Source organism: Hemitrygon akajei, chromosome 2 (genome assembly GCF_048418815.1).
Source record: "Hemitrygon akajei chromosome 2, sHemAka1.3, whole genome shotgun sequence".
Classification (NCBI taxonomy): Eukaryota; Metazoa; Chordata; class Chondrichthyes; order Myliobatiformes; family Dasyatidae; genus Hemitrygon; species Hemitrygon akajei.
This window is the reverse complement of record NC_133125.1, coordinates 88,648,979-88,665,285: the sequence shown is the minus strand read 5'-3', so window position 1 is coordinate 88,665,285 and position 16,307 is coordinate 88,648,979. Positions and strand designations below refer to the sequence as shown.

General features: G+C 39.3%; 1 protein-coding gene across 1 annotated transcript in view; it reads left to right on the top strand.

The window, feature by feature from the left end:
• The window catches only part of dars1 (aspartyl-tRNA synthetase 1), an 87,561-nt gene extending 75,012 nt beyond the window's left edge, over nucleotides 1-12,549 (top strand). Inside the window, exons 15-18 of the mRNA XM_073025752.1 lie at nucleotides 9,636-9,716; nucleotides 9,815-9,926; nucleotides 11,822-11,893; nucleotides 11,986-12,549. Coding sequence (XP_072881853.1) covers nucleotides 9,636-9,716; nucleotides 9,815-9,926; nucleotides 11,822-11,893; nucleotides 11,986-12,077 — 357 coding nt within the window. The 3' untranslated portion in view covers nucleotides 12,078-12,549. The remainder of the gene's footprint in view (nucleotides 1-9,635; nucleotides 9,717-9,814; nucleotides 9,927-11,821; nucleotides 11,894-11,985) is intronic.
• The last annotated feature ends 3,758 nt before the right edge of the window (nucleotides 12,550-16,307 follow it).

Below are 16,307 nucleotides of genomic sequence, written 5' to 3'. Positions count from 1 at the left end.
ACAAAGCAACGTTCCTCTAGGACCATGGTGCTACATGAAACAACACAAAACTACATTAGACTACAGACCTACACGGGACTACATAAAGTGCACAAAACAGTACAAGACAGTACAATAATTAATAAACAAGACAATAGGCACAGCAAAGGGCAGATTACAATATAATAATGATGTACAAACCCCATTTCTAGAAAAATTGGGATATTTTCCAAAATGCAATAAAAACAAAAATCTGTGATATGTTAATTCACATGAACCGTTATTTAACTGACAAAAGTACAAAGAAAAGATTTTCAATAGTTTTACTGACCAACTTAATTGTATTTTGTAAATGTACACAAATTTAGAATTTGATGGCTGCAACACACTCAACAAAAGTTGGGACAGAGTTAAAATAAGATTGAAAAGTGCACAGAATATTCAAGTAACACCGGTTTGGAAGACTCCACATTAAGCAGACTAATTGGTAGCAAGTGAGGTATCATGACTGGGTATAAAAGTAGCGTCCATCAAAGGCTCAGTCTTTGCAATCAAGGATGGGTCGTGGCTCACCCCTTTGTGCCAAAATTCGTGAGAGAATTGTTAGTCAGTTCAAAAGGAACATTTCCCAACGCAAGATTGCAGAGAATTTAGGTCTTTCAACATCTACAGTACATAATATTGTGAAAAGATTCAGAGAATTCAGAGACATCTCAGTGCGTAAAGGGCAAGGTCGGAAACCACTGTTGAATGCGCGTGATCTTCGAGCCCTCAGGCGGCACTGCCTAAGAAACCGTCATGCTACTGTGACAATTATAGCCACCTGGGCTCGGGAGTACTTCGGAAAACCATTGTCACTTAACACAGTCCGTCGCTGCATCCAGAAATGCAACTTGAAACTGTATTACGCAAGGAGGAAGCCATACATCAACTCTATGCAGAAACGCCGGCGAGTTCTCTGGGCCCGAGCTCATCTCAGATGGACTGAAAGACTGTGGAACCGTGTGCTGTGGTCAGATGAGTCCACATTTCAGCTAGTTTTCAGAAAAAAACGGGTGTCGAGTTCTCCGTGCCAAAGATGAAAACGACCATACTGATTGTTATCAGCGAAAGGCGCAAAAGCCAGCATCTATGATGGTATGGGGGTGCATCAGTGCCCACGGCATGGGTGAGTTGCATGTATGTGAAGGTACCATTGACTCTGAGGCGTATATTAGGATTTTAGAGAGACACATGTTGCCATCAAGGCGACGTCTCTTCCCGGGACATCCATGCTTATTTCAGCAGGACAATGCCAGACCACATTCTGCACGGGCTACAACAGCGTGGCTTTGTAGACACAGAGTGCGTGTGCTGGACTGGCCTGCTGCCAGTCCAGATCTATCTCCTATTGAAAATGTATGGCACATCATGAAAAGGAGAATCAGACAACGGAGACCACGGACTGTTGAGCAGCTGAAGTCTTATATCAAGCAAGAATGGACAAAATTTCCAATTGCAAATCTACTACAATTAGTATCCTCAGTTCCAAAATGATTAAAAAGTGTTATTAAAAGGAAAGGTGATGTAACACAATGGTAAACATGCCTCTGTCCCAACTTCTGTTGAGTGTGTTGCAGCTATCAAATTCTAAATTTGTGTATATTTACAAAATACAATTAAGTTGGTCAGTAAAACTATTGCAAATCTTTTCTTTGTACTTTTGTCAGTTAAATAAAGGTTCACGTGAATTAACATATCACAGATTTTTGTTTTTATTGCATTTTGGAAAATATCCCAACTTTTCTGGAAATGGGGTTTGTAAATGTAAACAATGTTTTAGCAGGAATTGAGAAAGAAATGAGCAAAAATTGCAAAGGGAGTGGAGTTGTGTTCAGTTGAGAGTGTGTGTGTGTGTGTGTGTGTGTGTGTAGGTTGGTTTCAGACTAGACTCTGGGAATTTACATCTTTCCTATAGGTAGGTGACCAAAACTGCACACAATATTCCAAATTAGGCCTCACTAACATCTTATACAATTTCAACATACTGTCCCACTTCCTGTACTCAGTACTTTGATTTATGAAGGCCAATATGCCAAAAGCTTTCTTTACAACCCATCTGCCTGTGTTCCACTTTCAATGAATTATGGATCTATATTCCCAGATCCCTCTGTTCTACCATACTCCTCAATGGCCTACCATTCACTGTGTAAGACCTACCCTGGTTGGCCCTATCAAAGTGCAACACCTCACACTTATGTGTTTTAAATTCGTGCTGCAAGCTCTGAGTCTTCCTCACTCTCCACTAGTCGGTGTCATCTGCAGATTTGCTGATCCAGTTATTCACATTATCATCCATATGATTGATACAGATGTCAAACAACAACGGACCCAGCACCAATCCCTGTGGCACTCCATTAGTCACAGACCTTCTGTTAGAGAGGCAACCATCTACTATCACTCTCTGGCTTCTTCCACAAAGCCATTGTCTAATCCAATTTAATACCTCATCTTGAATACTGCACCTCCTTGACCAACCTCCTATGCAGGACCTTGCTAAGGTCCAAGTAGACAACATCCACCGCCTTGCCTTCATCAACTTTGCTGGTAACTTTCTTGAAAAAGTCTATAAGATTAGTTGGACATGACATACCACTCACAAAACTATGTTGACTGTCCCTGATCAGTCCCTGTCCATCCAAATACTCATATATCCAGTCCCTTAGAATACCTTCCAATAACTTTCCCACAACTGATGACAGCCTATAATTTCTTTGTTTATATTTAGAGCCTTTCTTAAAACAACGGAACAACGTTAGCTATTATCCAATCCTCTGGTACCTCACCTATCACTAAGTCTAATTTAAATATCTCTGCTAGGGCCCCTGCAGGGTCTGAGGGGATTTGTGAGGACTTTGGGAATTTAACTTGCCTCAAGACAGCAAATACCTCCTCCTCTGTAAACTCCATGAGCTCACTGGTGCTTTGCCTTACTTGTATAGATTCTGCGTCTGTCTCCCGAGTAAAACAAATGCAAATAATCCATTTATAATCTCTCCATCTCTTTTGGCACCACATGTGGATTACCATTCTGATCTTCCAGAGGACTGATTTTGTCCTTTGCAATCCTTTTGTTCTTAACATGTCTGTAGAAACTCCTAGAAGTCCACTTTCACCTTGTATGTTATGGCAACCTCATGTCCTCCTGATTCTTTCTTAAGTGTCCTCTTGTATTTCTTTTACTCCATAAGCACTCATTTGTTCCTACATGGCTATATCAGTCTGAATAAAGTTAAATAACTAGAGTTTACTACTCATTTGAGTTAACTGTTTTCTGCACAAGCTTTTTTTGCATCTTAATGCATGGCCAGTTTGTGTCTCTTTCATATTTATGTTGCTTTTGGTAATACCACTCTTACCATCAGCCAGTGATAAATGTCATCATCTCACACCATTTGTAACACTAATTTTTAGTGATCTTGCTTGTATCTGATTTCCCATAAGTTTTGTTGCCATGATTTCTGTCCCTTTGTAATCTTGAAGATGACTGTCACCTCGTGATCTATTTTTGCTGCTGAAATGAGCTAGTTAGTGTTGCCTGAGAGTTGTTATCTATTTTCAGATTGTTTTCTTTTGCTCTTTTTCCCCAGTGCCTTTGTGTTCTTTCTGTAATATAATTCAGGGTGCATACAGTATTACCAGGATCCTTTGGATATTGTCAGCCTTATAAAGGCAGTGGGAAAAAGAGAAGTAATCGGTGGGAAGATGGATTATCAGCCTGATATTGTAACTAACATGAATGCCCCGGAGTTGTCACAACACTTCACCCCGTTTAACCTATCATGTTGAGATCAGAATGAAGATGGATCAAAGACCAGGCCATTTAACAAATGCTGTTGTGTCAGATTAATTAAATGTCAAACTAAACCAATTCTCTCTGTCCACATATGTCCAAACCCATCCATTCACTGCCCATTCATTTGCTTCTTGAAGGCCTCTGTCACTACCCACCCTGGCCAGTACATTTCACGTATGCACCTATTTCTTTGTGCAGAAAAAAGCTTGCCCCAGTCATCTGTCCTGATGATGGGTCTCGGCCTGAAACATCGACTGTTTATACTAGTTATGCCTCTCATAATATTACAAACTTTTATCATGTCTCATCTCAGCATCCACCTCTCCAAAGAAAACCCAAATTTGACTAACCTCTCCTTATACTGCATGCTTCTGACCCAGGTTGCGGCCCAGTGGGGTGCCTCAGGGATCTGTTCTGGGACCCCTACTCTTTGTGATTTTTATAAATGACCTGGATGAGGCAGTGGAGGGATGGGTTAGTAAATTTGTTGATGACACAAAGGTTGGAGGTGTTGTGGATAGTGTAGAGGGCTGTCAGAGGTTAAAGCAGGGCATCGATAGGTTGCAAAACTGAGCTGAGAAGTGGCAGATGGAGTTCAACCCAGTTGAGTGTGAAGTGGTTCATTTCAGTAGATCAGATATGATGGCAGAATATAATATAAATGGTAAGACTCTTGGCAGTGTGGAGGATCAGAGGGATCTTGGTGTCCAAGTCCATAGGGCACTCAAAATTGCTCCGCAGGTTGACTCTGTGGCTAAGAAGGCATACGGTGCATTGGCCTTCTGAGTTTAGAAGCCAAGAGGTAATGTTGCAGCTATATAGAACCCTGGTCAGACTCCACTTGGAGTACTGTGCTCAGTTCTGGTCGCCTCACTACAGGAAGGATGTGGAAATCATAGAAAGGGTGCAGAGGAGATTTACAAGGATGTTGCCTCGATTGAGGAGCATGCCCTATGAGAATAGATTGAGTGAACTTGGCCTTTTTTCCTTGACAAAAAAGGGGGCATAGTTTTAAGGTGCTTGGAAGTAGGTACAGTGGAAATGTCAGGGGTAAGTCTTTTATGCAGAGTGGTGAGTGCGTGGCGTGGGCTGCCGGCAACGGTGGTGGAGGCGGATGCGATAGGATCTTTTAAGAGACTCTTGGATATGTACATGGAGCTTAGAAAAATAGAGGGCTATGGGTAACCCTAGGTAATTTCTAAGGTAAGGAGATGTTTGGCACAGCTTTGTGGGTCGAAGGGCCTGTATTGTGCTGTAGGTTTTCTATGTTCTATACCTGCCATGCACCTTTTTTTCCTTAACCAGGGCTTTAATATCTCTTGAAAATGAAGGTTCTCTAAACCTTTTATCTTTAGTTTTATTCTGACAGGCACATACAAGTTTTGTACTCTCAAAATTTCATTTTTGGAGGCCTCCCACTAACAGATACACCTTTGCCAGAAAGCAGCCTGACACTAATGGCAGTATGATCACTAGATATTAGAATCGTAATCAGGTTCAATATCATCAGCATATGTCATGAAATTTGTTGACCTAGTGGCAGCAACACTAGGCACTACATAATAATAGATGTGCACACGCGCGTTCTCTCCCTCTCTCCCTCTCCCTCCCCCCCCCCCCCCACCCAGTGGTGCTAGAAAGTTTGTGAACCCTGTAGAAATTTCTCTTATTTTTGCATAAATATAATCTAAAATGTGATCAAATCTTCACCTAAGTCCTAAAACTAGATAAAGAGAACCCAATTAAATAAATAACTCAAAAACATTATACTTGTTCATTTATTTATTGGAAAAAATGTTTCAGTATTACATGTGTTTGTTGGAAAAAGTATGCAAACCTCTGAGTTTCTACATTCAGCCTTCTACAAGAGCCATTTGGAGTCAAGTGTTCCAATCAATGAGATGAGACTGGAGGTGTAGAGGTGCCCTGCCCTATAAAAAAAGACACACAAAGTCAGAGTACTGACAGAGCCTGCTCTTCTCAAGAAATATCTGTTTATATGCACCATGCCTTGATCAAAAAAACTTTCAGAGTACCTTAGAAGAAGAATTGTAGAGATGCATGAAGCTGGAAAAGCCTACGAAAACATTTTTAAATATCTGAGTGTTCATCAGTCCACGGTAAGAGAAATTGTCCACAAATGGAAGAAAATCAGTACTGTTGCTACTCTCCCTAGGAGTGGGCATCCTGCAAAGATCACTCCAAGCGCACAACATGCAATGCTGAAGGAGGTGGAGAAAAAAAAACCCAAGGGTAACAGCGAAATCTCTGGAACTTACTAATGTCTCTGTTCATGTGTCCACTGTAAGAAAAACACTGAACAAGAATGGTGTTCACAGAAGGACATCAGGGAAGAAACCATTGCTCTCCAAAGAAAAACATTGCTGCATGTGTCAAGTTTGCAAAAGACCACCTGGATGTTATACAAAGCTTTAGGGACAATGTTCTGTGGACAGATGAGACAAAAGTCAAACTTTTTTTGGCATAAATATACATTGGAGGGAAAAGGGCACTGCACACCAACACAAATCTCATCCCTCTTTGAAGCATGGAAGGAGCATCATGGTGTGGGGCTGCTTTGTTTCCTCGGGGGTGTGGACAGCTTGCAATTGTAGAGGGAACAATGAATTCAAAATTGTATCAAGATATTTTTCAGGAGAATGTCAGAGTAGCAGTCTGTCACCTGAAGCTTAATGGAAGTTGGATAATATAACAAGACAGTGATCCAAAAGACAAGTAAATCAACAACAGAATTGTTTAAAAAGGAGAATGGCCGAGTCAAAGTCCTGACCTTAATCCTATAGAAATGTTGTGGAAGGACCTAAAGCAAGCAGTTCATGCAAGGAAGCCCACCTACATCTCAGAGAAAACAGTTTTGTAAGAAGGAATGGCCTAAAATTCCTCCAAGCTGATGTGCAGGACGGATCAACAGTTACTGGAAATGTTTGGTTAAAGTTATTGCTGTTCAAGGGAGTCACAGCAGTTACAGAAAGCAAAGATTCACATACTTTTTCCAACATATACATGTAATATTAGATTGTTTTCTCAATAAATAAATTGTTTTTTGTATAATGTTTATAGTACCAGCGACCTAGGTTCAATTGTAATAAATTATATAATGTTTTTGTGTTCATTATTTAAATGGGGTCTCTTATCTAGTTTTAGGACTTGTGTGAAGATCTGATCACATTTTGGGTCATATTTATACAAAAGTAGAGAAAATTCTAGAGGATTCACAGACTTTCTAGCACCACTGTGGTGGTGTAGAATAAATAAATAAGTTTAAATAAATAAGTAGAATAAAAATTAGAAATTTTAAAAAGTAGTGAGGTCGTTTTCATGGGTGTAATGTCTATTCAGAAATCAGATAGCAGAGGCAGAGAAGCATTTCCTGAAATGCTGAGTGTGTACCTTCAGTCTTCTGTACCTCTCTTTCTGATGGTAACAATGAGAAGAGGGCGTGTCCTGGGTAATGAGGGTCGTTAATGATGAATGCTACCTTTTTGAGGCATCACTCCTTGATACTATGGAGGCTACTACCAACATCCTGGTAAATCTCCTCCGCAACCTCTCTAAAGCTTCCACATCCTTCCAATAGTGAGATGAACAGAACGCTAGGTATACAAGATGATGAGACGCATTGATCGTGTGGATAGTCAGAGGCTTTTTCCCAGGGCTGAAATGGCTAACACAAGAGGGCACAGTTTTAAGGTGCTTAGAAGCAGGTACAGAGGAGATATCAGGAGTAAGTTTTTTACGCAGAGAGTGGTGAGTGCATGGAATGGGCTGCTGCTAACAGTGGTGGAGGCGGATGCGATAGGATCTTTTAAGAGACTCTTGGATAGGTACATGGAGCTTAGAAAAATAGAGGGCTATGGGTAACACGAGGTAATTTCTAAAGTACGTACAGTCGGCCCTCCTTATCTGCGGGGGATTGGTTCCAGGACCCCCCCCCCCCCACGGATGCTAAAAAACATGGATGCTCAAGTCCCTCATTTAACCGGTCTCAGTGTGGTGGACTTTAGGACCCGGCAGAGCTCGGGTCCCGCTGCCCGCAGTGTTTCTGTTCCATTGACAGAAAACGATCACGATTGAAAATAAAGTGGAAATAATAAAGCAATCGGAAAGAGGTGAAATGCCATCAGTCATTGGAAAAGCATTAGGCTACAGACGATCAACAATCGGAACAATTTTATAGGATAAAGTGAGAATAATGGAGCATGTGAAAGGCCCTGCCCTGATGAAAGCTACAATTATTACTAAGCAACAGAGTGGTTTAATTATTGAAATACATACGTTTCTTAAGTTTTTTAATATGCATAGAAAATATACTATATACTAAGACAAACGTTTGACTAATTGGCACTAAATAATACCGGATGTACCTGTTCCGATTTACTTATACTTAATACAAATGTAAATAGTTGTTATACTGTATCGTTTAGGGAATAATGACAAGAAAAAAAATGTCTGTACATGCTCAAACATTGAGTGCTGGAGAGAGAACTTCCGAGTTTTCCCAATCCGTGGTTAGTTGAATCTGCGCATGCTGAACCCGCGGATAAGGAGGGCCGACTGTACATGTTCGGCACAACGTTGTGGGCCAAAGGGCCTGTATTGTTCAGTAGGTTTTCTATGTTTCTGTGCTACACAATATTCCAGATGTGGTTCAGCCAGGGTTTTTGTTTTGTTTATATCTATCTTTATTTATTTATTCTAGCCCTTTGAACCACTCTGCCCAGCAACCCCCGATTTAACTGTAACCTAATCACGGGACAATTTACAATGACCAGTTAACCTACCGATCAGTACACCTTTGGATTGTGGTAGGAAACTTGTATGGTCATAAGGAGAACATACAAACTTCTTACAAGCAACGGACTGAATTGAACCCAGGATGTGTTGTGCTACCGTGCCACTCGAGAGAGAGAGAGAAGGCTGCAAAATTACCTCGCAGCTCTTGAATTCAATCCCTCAAGTAATTAAGGCCAACATAATATACCCCTTCTTAGTAACCCTTATCAACTTGCACGGCAATTTTGAGGGATAGAGGCATACAGATGGTAAGAGGCATAGAACGAGTGGATCACGAGAGACTTGTTTCCCAGGGCAGGAATGGCTAATATGAAGGGGAATCATTTTAAGGTGATTGGAGGAAAGTAGAGGAGGCATGTCTGAGGTAAGTTTTTCACACAGAAAGTGGTGGATGCATGGAACGCCCTGTTAAATAATGATGGACCTGATACATTATGGACATTTAAGAAATTCTTAGACCCATGAATGATAGAAAAATGAAGGGCAATGTAGGAGGGTTAGATAGAGTAGGTAATAAAGTCAACACAACAATTGTGGGATGAAGGGCCTATACTGTGCTGTAATGTTCTATGTTCTCTGTTTTGTTACACTTATCAGCCTCTGCCATCTATTTTTATCTGCCTTTCACCCACGTACCCATCTACCTACACCAGCTGGATATTCTTCTCCCTTGGTTCATATTTCTAATCTCTTCTCCAACTTGGTTACACCTGCCCAGCATCCTTCTCTTTATCTGGTTCTATTAACACCTAGTCCAACCCTTCCCTCTCGATTCTATACATTGGCTGTCTTCCTTCCGCACTCTCGGTGCTGATATGGGGTCCCTTTGTCTCTACAAATGCTGCTCAACCTGCTGAACTCTTCCGTCAGTTTATTTTTTGCTCTTTAAAGATGCATGTTTTGGGGACTTTTGTGCATTTGGATTCTGAAATATAAATATTATTTTAACTTTTTTTATTCAAAAGACTTATTTTGCAAATAAAATTAATTCACTTTTTTCTCACAGTACGATACAGACTTTTATATCCTTGACAAGTATCCTCTAGCTGTGAGACCTTTCTATACAATGCCAGATCCACATAACCCTGTGAGTAATACTTCCATTTTACTTTAACTTTAATATAACTTTATCCTTGCAAAATCTGTTGCATTTCTGTATTTTATTTAAATTGTTCAACATTCCAGAAATATTCCAACTCGTATGACATGTTTATGAGAGGAGAGGAGATTTTGTCTGGCGCCCAGCGAATCCATGACCCTCAGGTCTTAACCGATCGAGCTGTCCAACTTGGTATAGGTATGTATCTTAAAATTGCAATGCCTGCTGTGAGAAATGTAACTCCCCCACTGTGTCATCTACATAATTTTATTTTTGTTTGAATTTCCAATTCAACAAAGTTAACAGATACAAAGGCCTGGCAATTGAGTGTACCTGATTCAGTCAATGCCAGGATTATGGCATATTGGTCAACTGGTTTTATTTGTTTCTAGCTGGCTTGTAAGTATTAGAAGTGGTAAGAGGAACAGCAAACTCAATTGCCTCGATGGATGCTTGCTGAAACCATTAAGATCTGAAGACAGGTTGACACCATTCAGCGATGGGAAATGGGTTGCTTCCTGTCTTACTGGACAATCTAAAATTGATAACTTGCCCACCAATTAACTGCTACAATTAGTTGCAATAAATTGGATAATTACTAATTTATAAATTAAAATGATTTTCAGTTGTATGGTAGTAAATTGTTAAATTACAATTGCTATATTAAAGGCAAAAAATTTCCCTCTGTGACTATGAATGGTTGTGAAGTATTTACAGTGGTGCTAGAAAGTTGTGAACCCTATAGAATTTTCTCTATTTCTGCATTAATATGACATAAAAAATGATCATATCTTCACATTAATCCTACAACTAGATAAAGAGAACCCAATTAGATAAGTAACACAAAGACACTATACTTCATTTATTTATTGAGAAAATTGATTCAATATTACATGTATTTGTTTGGGAAAGTATGTGAACCTCTAGGATTATCAGTTCATTTAAAGGGGAAATTAGAGTCAGATGTTTGAATCAATAGGATGACAATCAGGTGTGAGTGTGGGAGGCCCTGTCCTATTTAAAGAACATAGACCTGGGTCTTCACTATCAAAGTCTGATCTTTACCACACAGGTTTTTAGAAGTGTGCCATGCCTTGATCAAAGAGGATTTCTGAGGACCTCAGAAAAAATGTTATTGATGCTCACCAGGCTGGAAAAGGATACAAAACCATTTCTAAAGAGTTTGGTCTCCAATAATCCACAGTCAGGCAGATGGTGTACAAATGGAGGAAATTCAACATTGTTGTTACTTTCCCCAGGAGTGCTCAATCAACATCGAAGGAGCCACAGGCTGCTTTTGAATTGACTCGTGTCAGTGTTCACGAGTCTACCATCAGCAAACACTGAACAACAATGGTGTGCATGGCAGGGTTGCAAGGTGAAAGCCGCTGCTCTCCAAGAAATACATGGCTGCCTGTCTAAAGTTTGCTAAAGACCATGTGAATAAGCCAGAATGGTATTGGAAGAATGTTCGGTGGATGGATGAGTCCAAAATAGAATGTCTTGGCTTAAATGTTTGGTTTGGTTTGGTGAAAAGCAAACACTGCATTCCATCATAAGAACCTCATCCCAGCTGTGAAACTCGGTGGTAGCAGTGTCATGGTTTGGGCCTACTTTGCTGCCTCAGGACTAGGACGACTTGATGGAACTATGAATTCTGAACTGTACCAGCAATTTCTACAGGAAGACCCATCTGTGAACTGAAACTCAAGGGAAAGTGGGTAATGCAGTAAGGCAATGACCCTAAACACACAAGTCAGTCTACCAACGAATGTTAAAGCAGGCCAGGCTGCATCTATGAGAAAAAAGTACTGTTGATGTTTCGGGCCAAAATCCTTCAGCAGGATCAAGTATAATGTTTTTCACTGGGTTCTCTTTATCTAGTTTTAGGACTTAGGTAAAGATCTGATTACATTTTAGGACATACTAGTGCAGAAATAGAGAAAATTCTAAAGGGTTGACAAACTTTCTAGCACCACTGTATACAGGAGTGAACTCAATGACTCCACCATATTATTTCTACCAAATGAAAGTGCTAATTGCCACAGTGCCTTTTATTGTTATATAACTGAGGTTTTATTTTGGCATTACAGATATAGAGAAGATAAAATCATACATTGATTCCTTCCGCTTTGGTGCACCACCACATGCTGGTGGCGGTATAGGTAATGTCTTTTTACTGCATGTGTCAATATATAAATAAATACAAATTGATATAATTGTGTATTCATTATTTTTTCCTTTCCTCAACCTTTAGGTTTGGAACGTGTCACAATGCTATACTTGGGATTGCATAATATACGTCAGACATCGATGTTCCCCCGTGATCCAAAGAGACTAACTCCTTGATCAGGCTCAAAGGATAAGATCTGTTGATGTAGTATTATAACTGGTGTTTGTCTTTTCAGAAATAACAAATGCTAAATACTAATAAATGCCAAAATTGTTTTTCATCTTGTGGCTAAGTTCACATTTTATTTGTTTTGAATTAAAATGCTTAAATTACAGGGCTGAAGATTGAAATTCTGTTAAGAAAACACAGCTCCATTTTACCATTTCTAAGGCAATGACAATTTATAAGATTTAGAAGGATAAACAAAAAAGTAATTACAATGAGAAATGTGTATGGACAACATTCTGCTTTAGTTTGCATGTGATAATTTATAAGATGGTTTGCAAATACAGCCTTAATTTCATGTGGTAAATCAAAGGAAATTATGGGGTAAAAGTAGTAAATTATTAACTTACTATTGTGATAATTTTTCAATTTTATTATTTTTTGGATTTAATTGCAATAAATTGGATTGTTATTAACTAAAAATGTGAAATGATTTTCTGTTGTACACTTGATATTAAATTGTTAAAGAATAACTGATAGATTGACATCAAAAAAGTTCTTGTTATTTTTGTCACATCCTTTATGACTGTGCAATGCTAGTAAAGTACTTTTTGGACAAAGGTGGGCTGAATGTCAAGTGAGAATTCTAATTACCCATCCTTTATCAGATTGTTTAGAAGTATTGAAGCTGCTTTGTATGATGTATTCAAACACAGATCCATTGTTTTATGGGTTCTCATGGTTCTGTTCAGTCTGCTAAGCTGGTTTTGATGCATGAAGTCCATATACAGTTCTGCTTTAAGGGTCCAAGTGGAGAACTATCAACTTCTGATCCATCTGGATTGAAGGAGGTGGAAAGGGGGAGCCCTGTCAAACATAGAAAATGGTGACGTGATCAGATTTGTTTCAGTTTAGTGGAATTCTGACAAAAAGTTTGGAGTGGCAATCAGATTATAGTATTTTAATTATTGCAGTTATTACATACTTACAGTGCTCATTACATCTGTGAGTTTTGTCTTGCTTTTGGGTCTGTGTAAAGTTATTGGTAGAATTTAAGCTTTTTCCACAAGATTCCCATGATGATTCATACTTCTGATTCTGTTTGGTTTCCTTCATTTTCTCTTCTTGACTTGTGTACATTTGGTAACCTCCTAGGTCAGAGGTGACCGAATCTACTGTTCTTTTGGAGCCCATGAAATAATAATAAATGATTGTGAGCTGGAAGATCTACAACTTCTTTACAAGCACTTGGAGAGGATTCTGAGAAACAGGTCAACCAGCATTTGGAAAGGCAAATTTGGGTTAGAGATGTGCAGCATGGCTTTGTGTCTTGGAAATTGTGCCTCATGTTTAAAGTTTAAATGTTTGAGGCAGTGCAGTAGATGTGGACTTTATAAGGCTCTTGCTAGGATACCACAGAGTAGAAAAGTATGGAGGCTTAGATTACATGGGATCCAGGATGAGCTTGTCAAATGGTTGCAAAGCTGGCTTGTGGATGGAGACAGAGGATGGTGGTGGAAGATTGTAATTCAGATTGGAGGCTTGTGCCTCATGTCGTTATGGATAGTGTAGTCCACAGGGTTTTCATGGCAAAATACAGAAGTAGATTGCTGGGTCTTTCTTTCACACAGATGCTGCTGCGCAGGTTGTGACCCAGCCAGATGCACACTCCGAATCATCCACCTCGAAATCCAGTGCTGATGCCACTACACCACCAACCGGCCTTCTACCCCATTAGAAAGGTTCACCTGCCATATTTGCTAATCTTTTCATTTTAATGTTTCAATAAAAGCTGGAAGCATAGAAACAGACTCTTGGCTCCCTGAATCTACACTAATTATCAAACATCCATTTACATTAATGTCTTTAATTTTCTCCACAATTTCTCCAAATTTCTAGCACAAACCTGGACAAGAAGGACAGCTTGATAGTGGCCAATAAACCTGATGACTTGTAGCTCTTTGGAGATGCAGGAGGAAACTGGAGCGCGTGGAGGAAACTTGTGTGGTCTCAAAATTATTCAAACTCCCACACAACACTGGAGGATTGAATTGAACCTGGGTAGTTGGAGCATTGAGGCAACAGCTTTATTAGGTGTGTCATTGTGCTACCCCAATCTAATTCACTTATGTTCTATTTACCTTCATCAGTTTCTTGAACATCCTTTGCCCAATTCCAAAGCACTGGCTTCAGGCTTAATGCTTTTTCAGGCAACTTTATTATGGTTTTTCCTTAGATTCACAGCCATATTTGTTTTCAGCTGTACTCCTTAGATTGACCAAATTTCCTGTTGTGTTTGTGCCACAAGGGAATATACTTTTGTAAGAAGTTATGTCTCAGATGCTAGCTATTGTATGTCCACTGTCACAACTTTTAATGTCGTTTTCCATTTGACCACATCCAAATTACCCAGTTTAGAAGACCAGCTCTCAGGTCTTCTGCTGGTCTCTAAAAGTTAAACAATCTCCCTCACAAGGTAATCGGCAGGTTAGCTTTTTGAACTGCGCTCATCAACTGGGGAATTCAATACCTAAAACAATAAGGAAAGCAGACTCAGTTGACACTTTTAAACATCAGCTTAAAACCCATTTATTTCTCCTTGCTTTTAACTAACATCCTTTTGTCTTTTATTTTCCTGTTTGCACTTTATCCCATTGTAAAGTACTTTGAACTACATCATTTGTATGAAAAAGTGCTCTAGAAGTAAAAATTACTATTATTTCATGTTTCGACTGAAATCCTCATTTCAGATTGATGTCACTTTCAAGCTTAATATAAAATCTGTCACGTTTTGGTCATTCTTTCTCATTGTGTTTTTTACACAATTGTTAATCAATCCCTTCTTAACCTAAAATATTCATATCCCACATTAATTCCTGAAATGCTGATCTAGAAATCCATTAATTAATACATTCCAGGAATTCATCCTTTAAATTAATATGAATGTTATTTTATGTAAATTATGTAATGTCTTTATGTAAATTATTGTACCATCATTACGATGCTACCTTGGTTATTTACTATAGATTTCTTTATTTTTTGTGTATCCTATGTCACAATTGCCATCTTTTTAATTGTGCTTTTTCTTGTGCCAGTGTTGTGGCTACAAGTAAGTTTTTCTTTGCACTTATGCATTCATGTGCTGTACGCGTATGTGTACTTATTCAACTTTGACTTTGGAGGCCTGTAGACAATTTCCACCAATGTTTTCTGTCCTGAATTGAGGTCCGCTGATTCATTTAAAGGCACTTGGACATATAAAGCTGAAGACCTAGTAAAGTACAGCATCATTTGAGCACAATGTGTGGACTTTAAAATAAGAGGAAAGGTTATTATATATTACATCTTAGCTAAATCCAATTAATTTTGTTTTACAGGTCAACACAGCTCTCCCAGTACTTGTGCTGAGAACAAAGAGCACCTTGAGATGGACATCAAAGCCCCCAAACTTGCATTTGCCAGGGTTAAATGGTCAATTGTGCCTCAAATTTCTGAGGCTGCAGAAGAACAGCTGATTTCCCCCACCCTCCTCAAAACTTCTTGTTCAATAGCAGTTATTTGAATACAGGGAATCACAAATATTGTAGGACCATTATTCTCATTTGCCATGTCATATGGTGTAGGCTCATGACAAACCTCTGCAAACCTTTCTACAAAAGTGGTTTGCCATTGCAGCCTTCTGGGCAGTGTCTTTACAAGACAGGTGACCTCAGCAATTAGCAATACTCTTCAGAGACTGTCTGCCTGGCGTCAGTGGTTGCATAATCAGGACTTGTGACATGCATCAGTTGCTCATATGACCATCCACCACCTTCTCCCATGGCTTCACGTGACCCTGATCAGGGGATAAGCAAGTGTTGCCCAAGGGTGCCCTGCAGGCTAGCAGAGGGAAGGAGCACCTTACACCTCCTTTGGTAGAGAAATATCTCCACCCTGCCACCCATTATAGGATACATACAGTAAAAATTTGCATATGTGAATTTGTATAGTTATGCATTATTGGCCTTCCGCGGCTGACCAAAACTAAATTGTATAGCAAAAGCAATTGGTGTCACTTTAGTTAAAGTTTGTGTTCACTCGGGGAACAGCAGTTAATGTTCTGATTAAACTGTTAACACCATCTCTCCACAGATGCTGAATATTTCTACCAGTTACTACCTTTCAGAGTTCCATGATCTGTACTTTTTACTTGTATTTCAAGTAGTTCATACTTATTTGAATATTTTTATGTGATACTAATT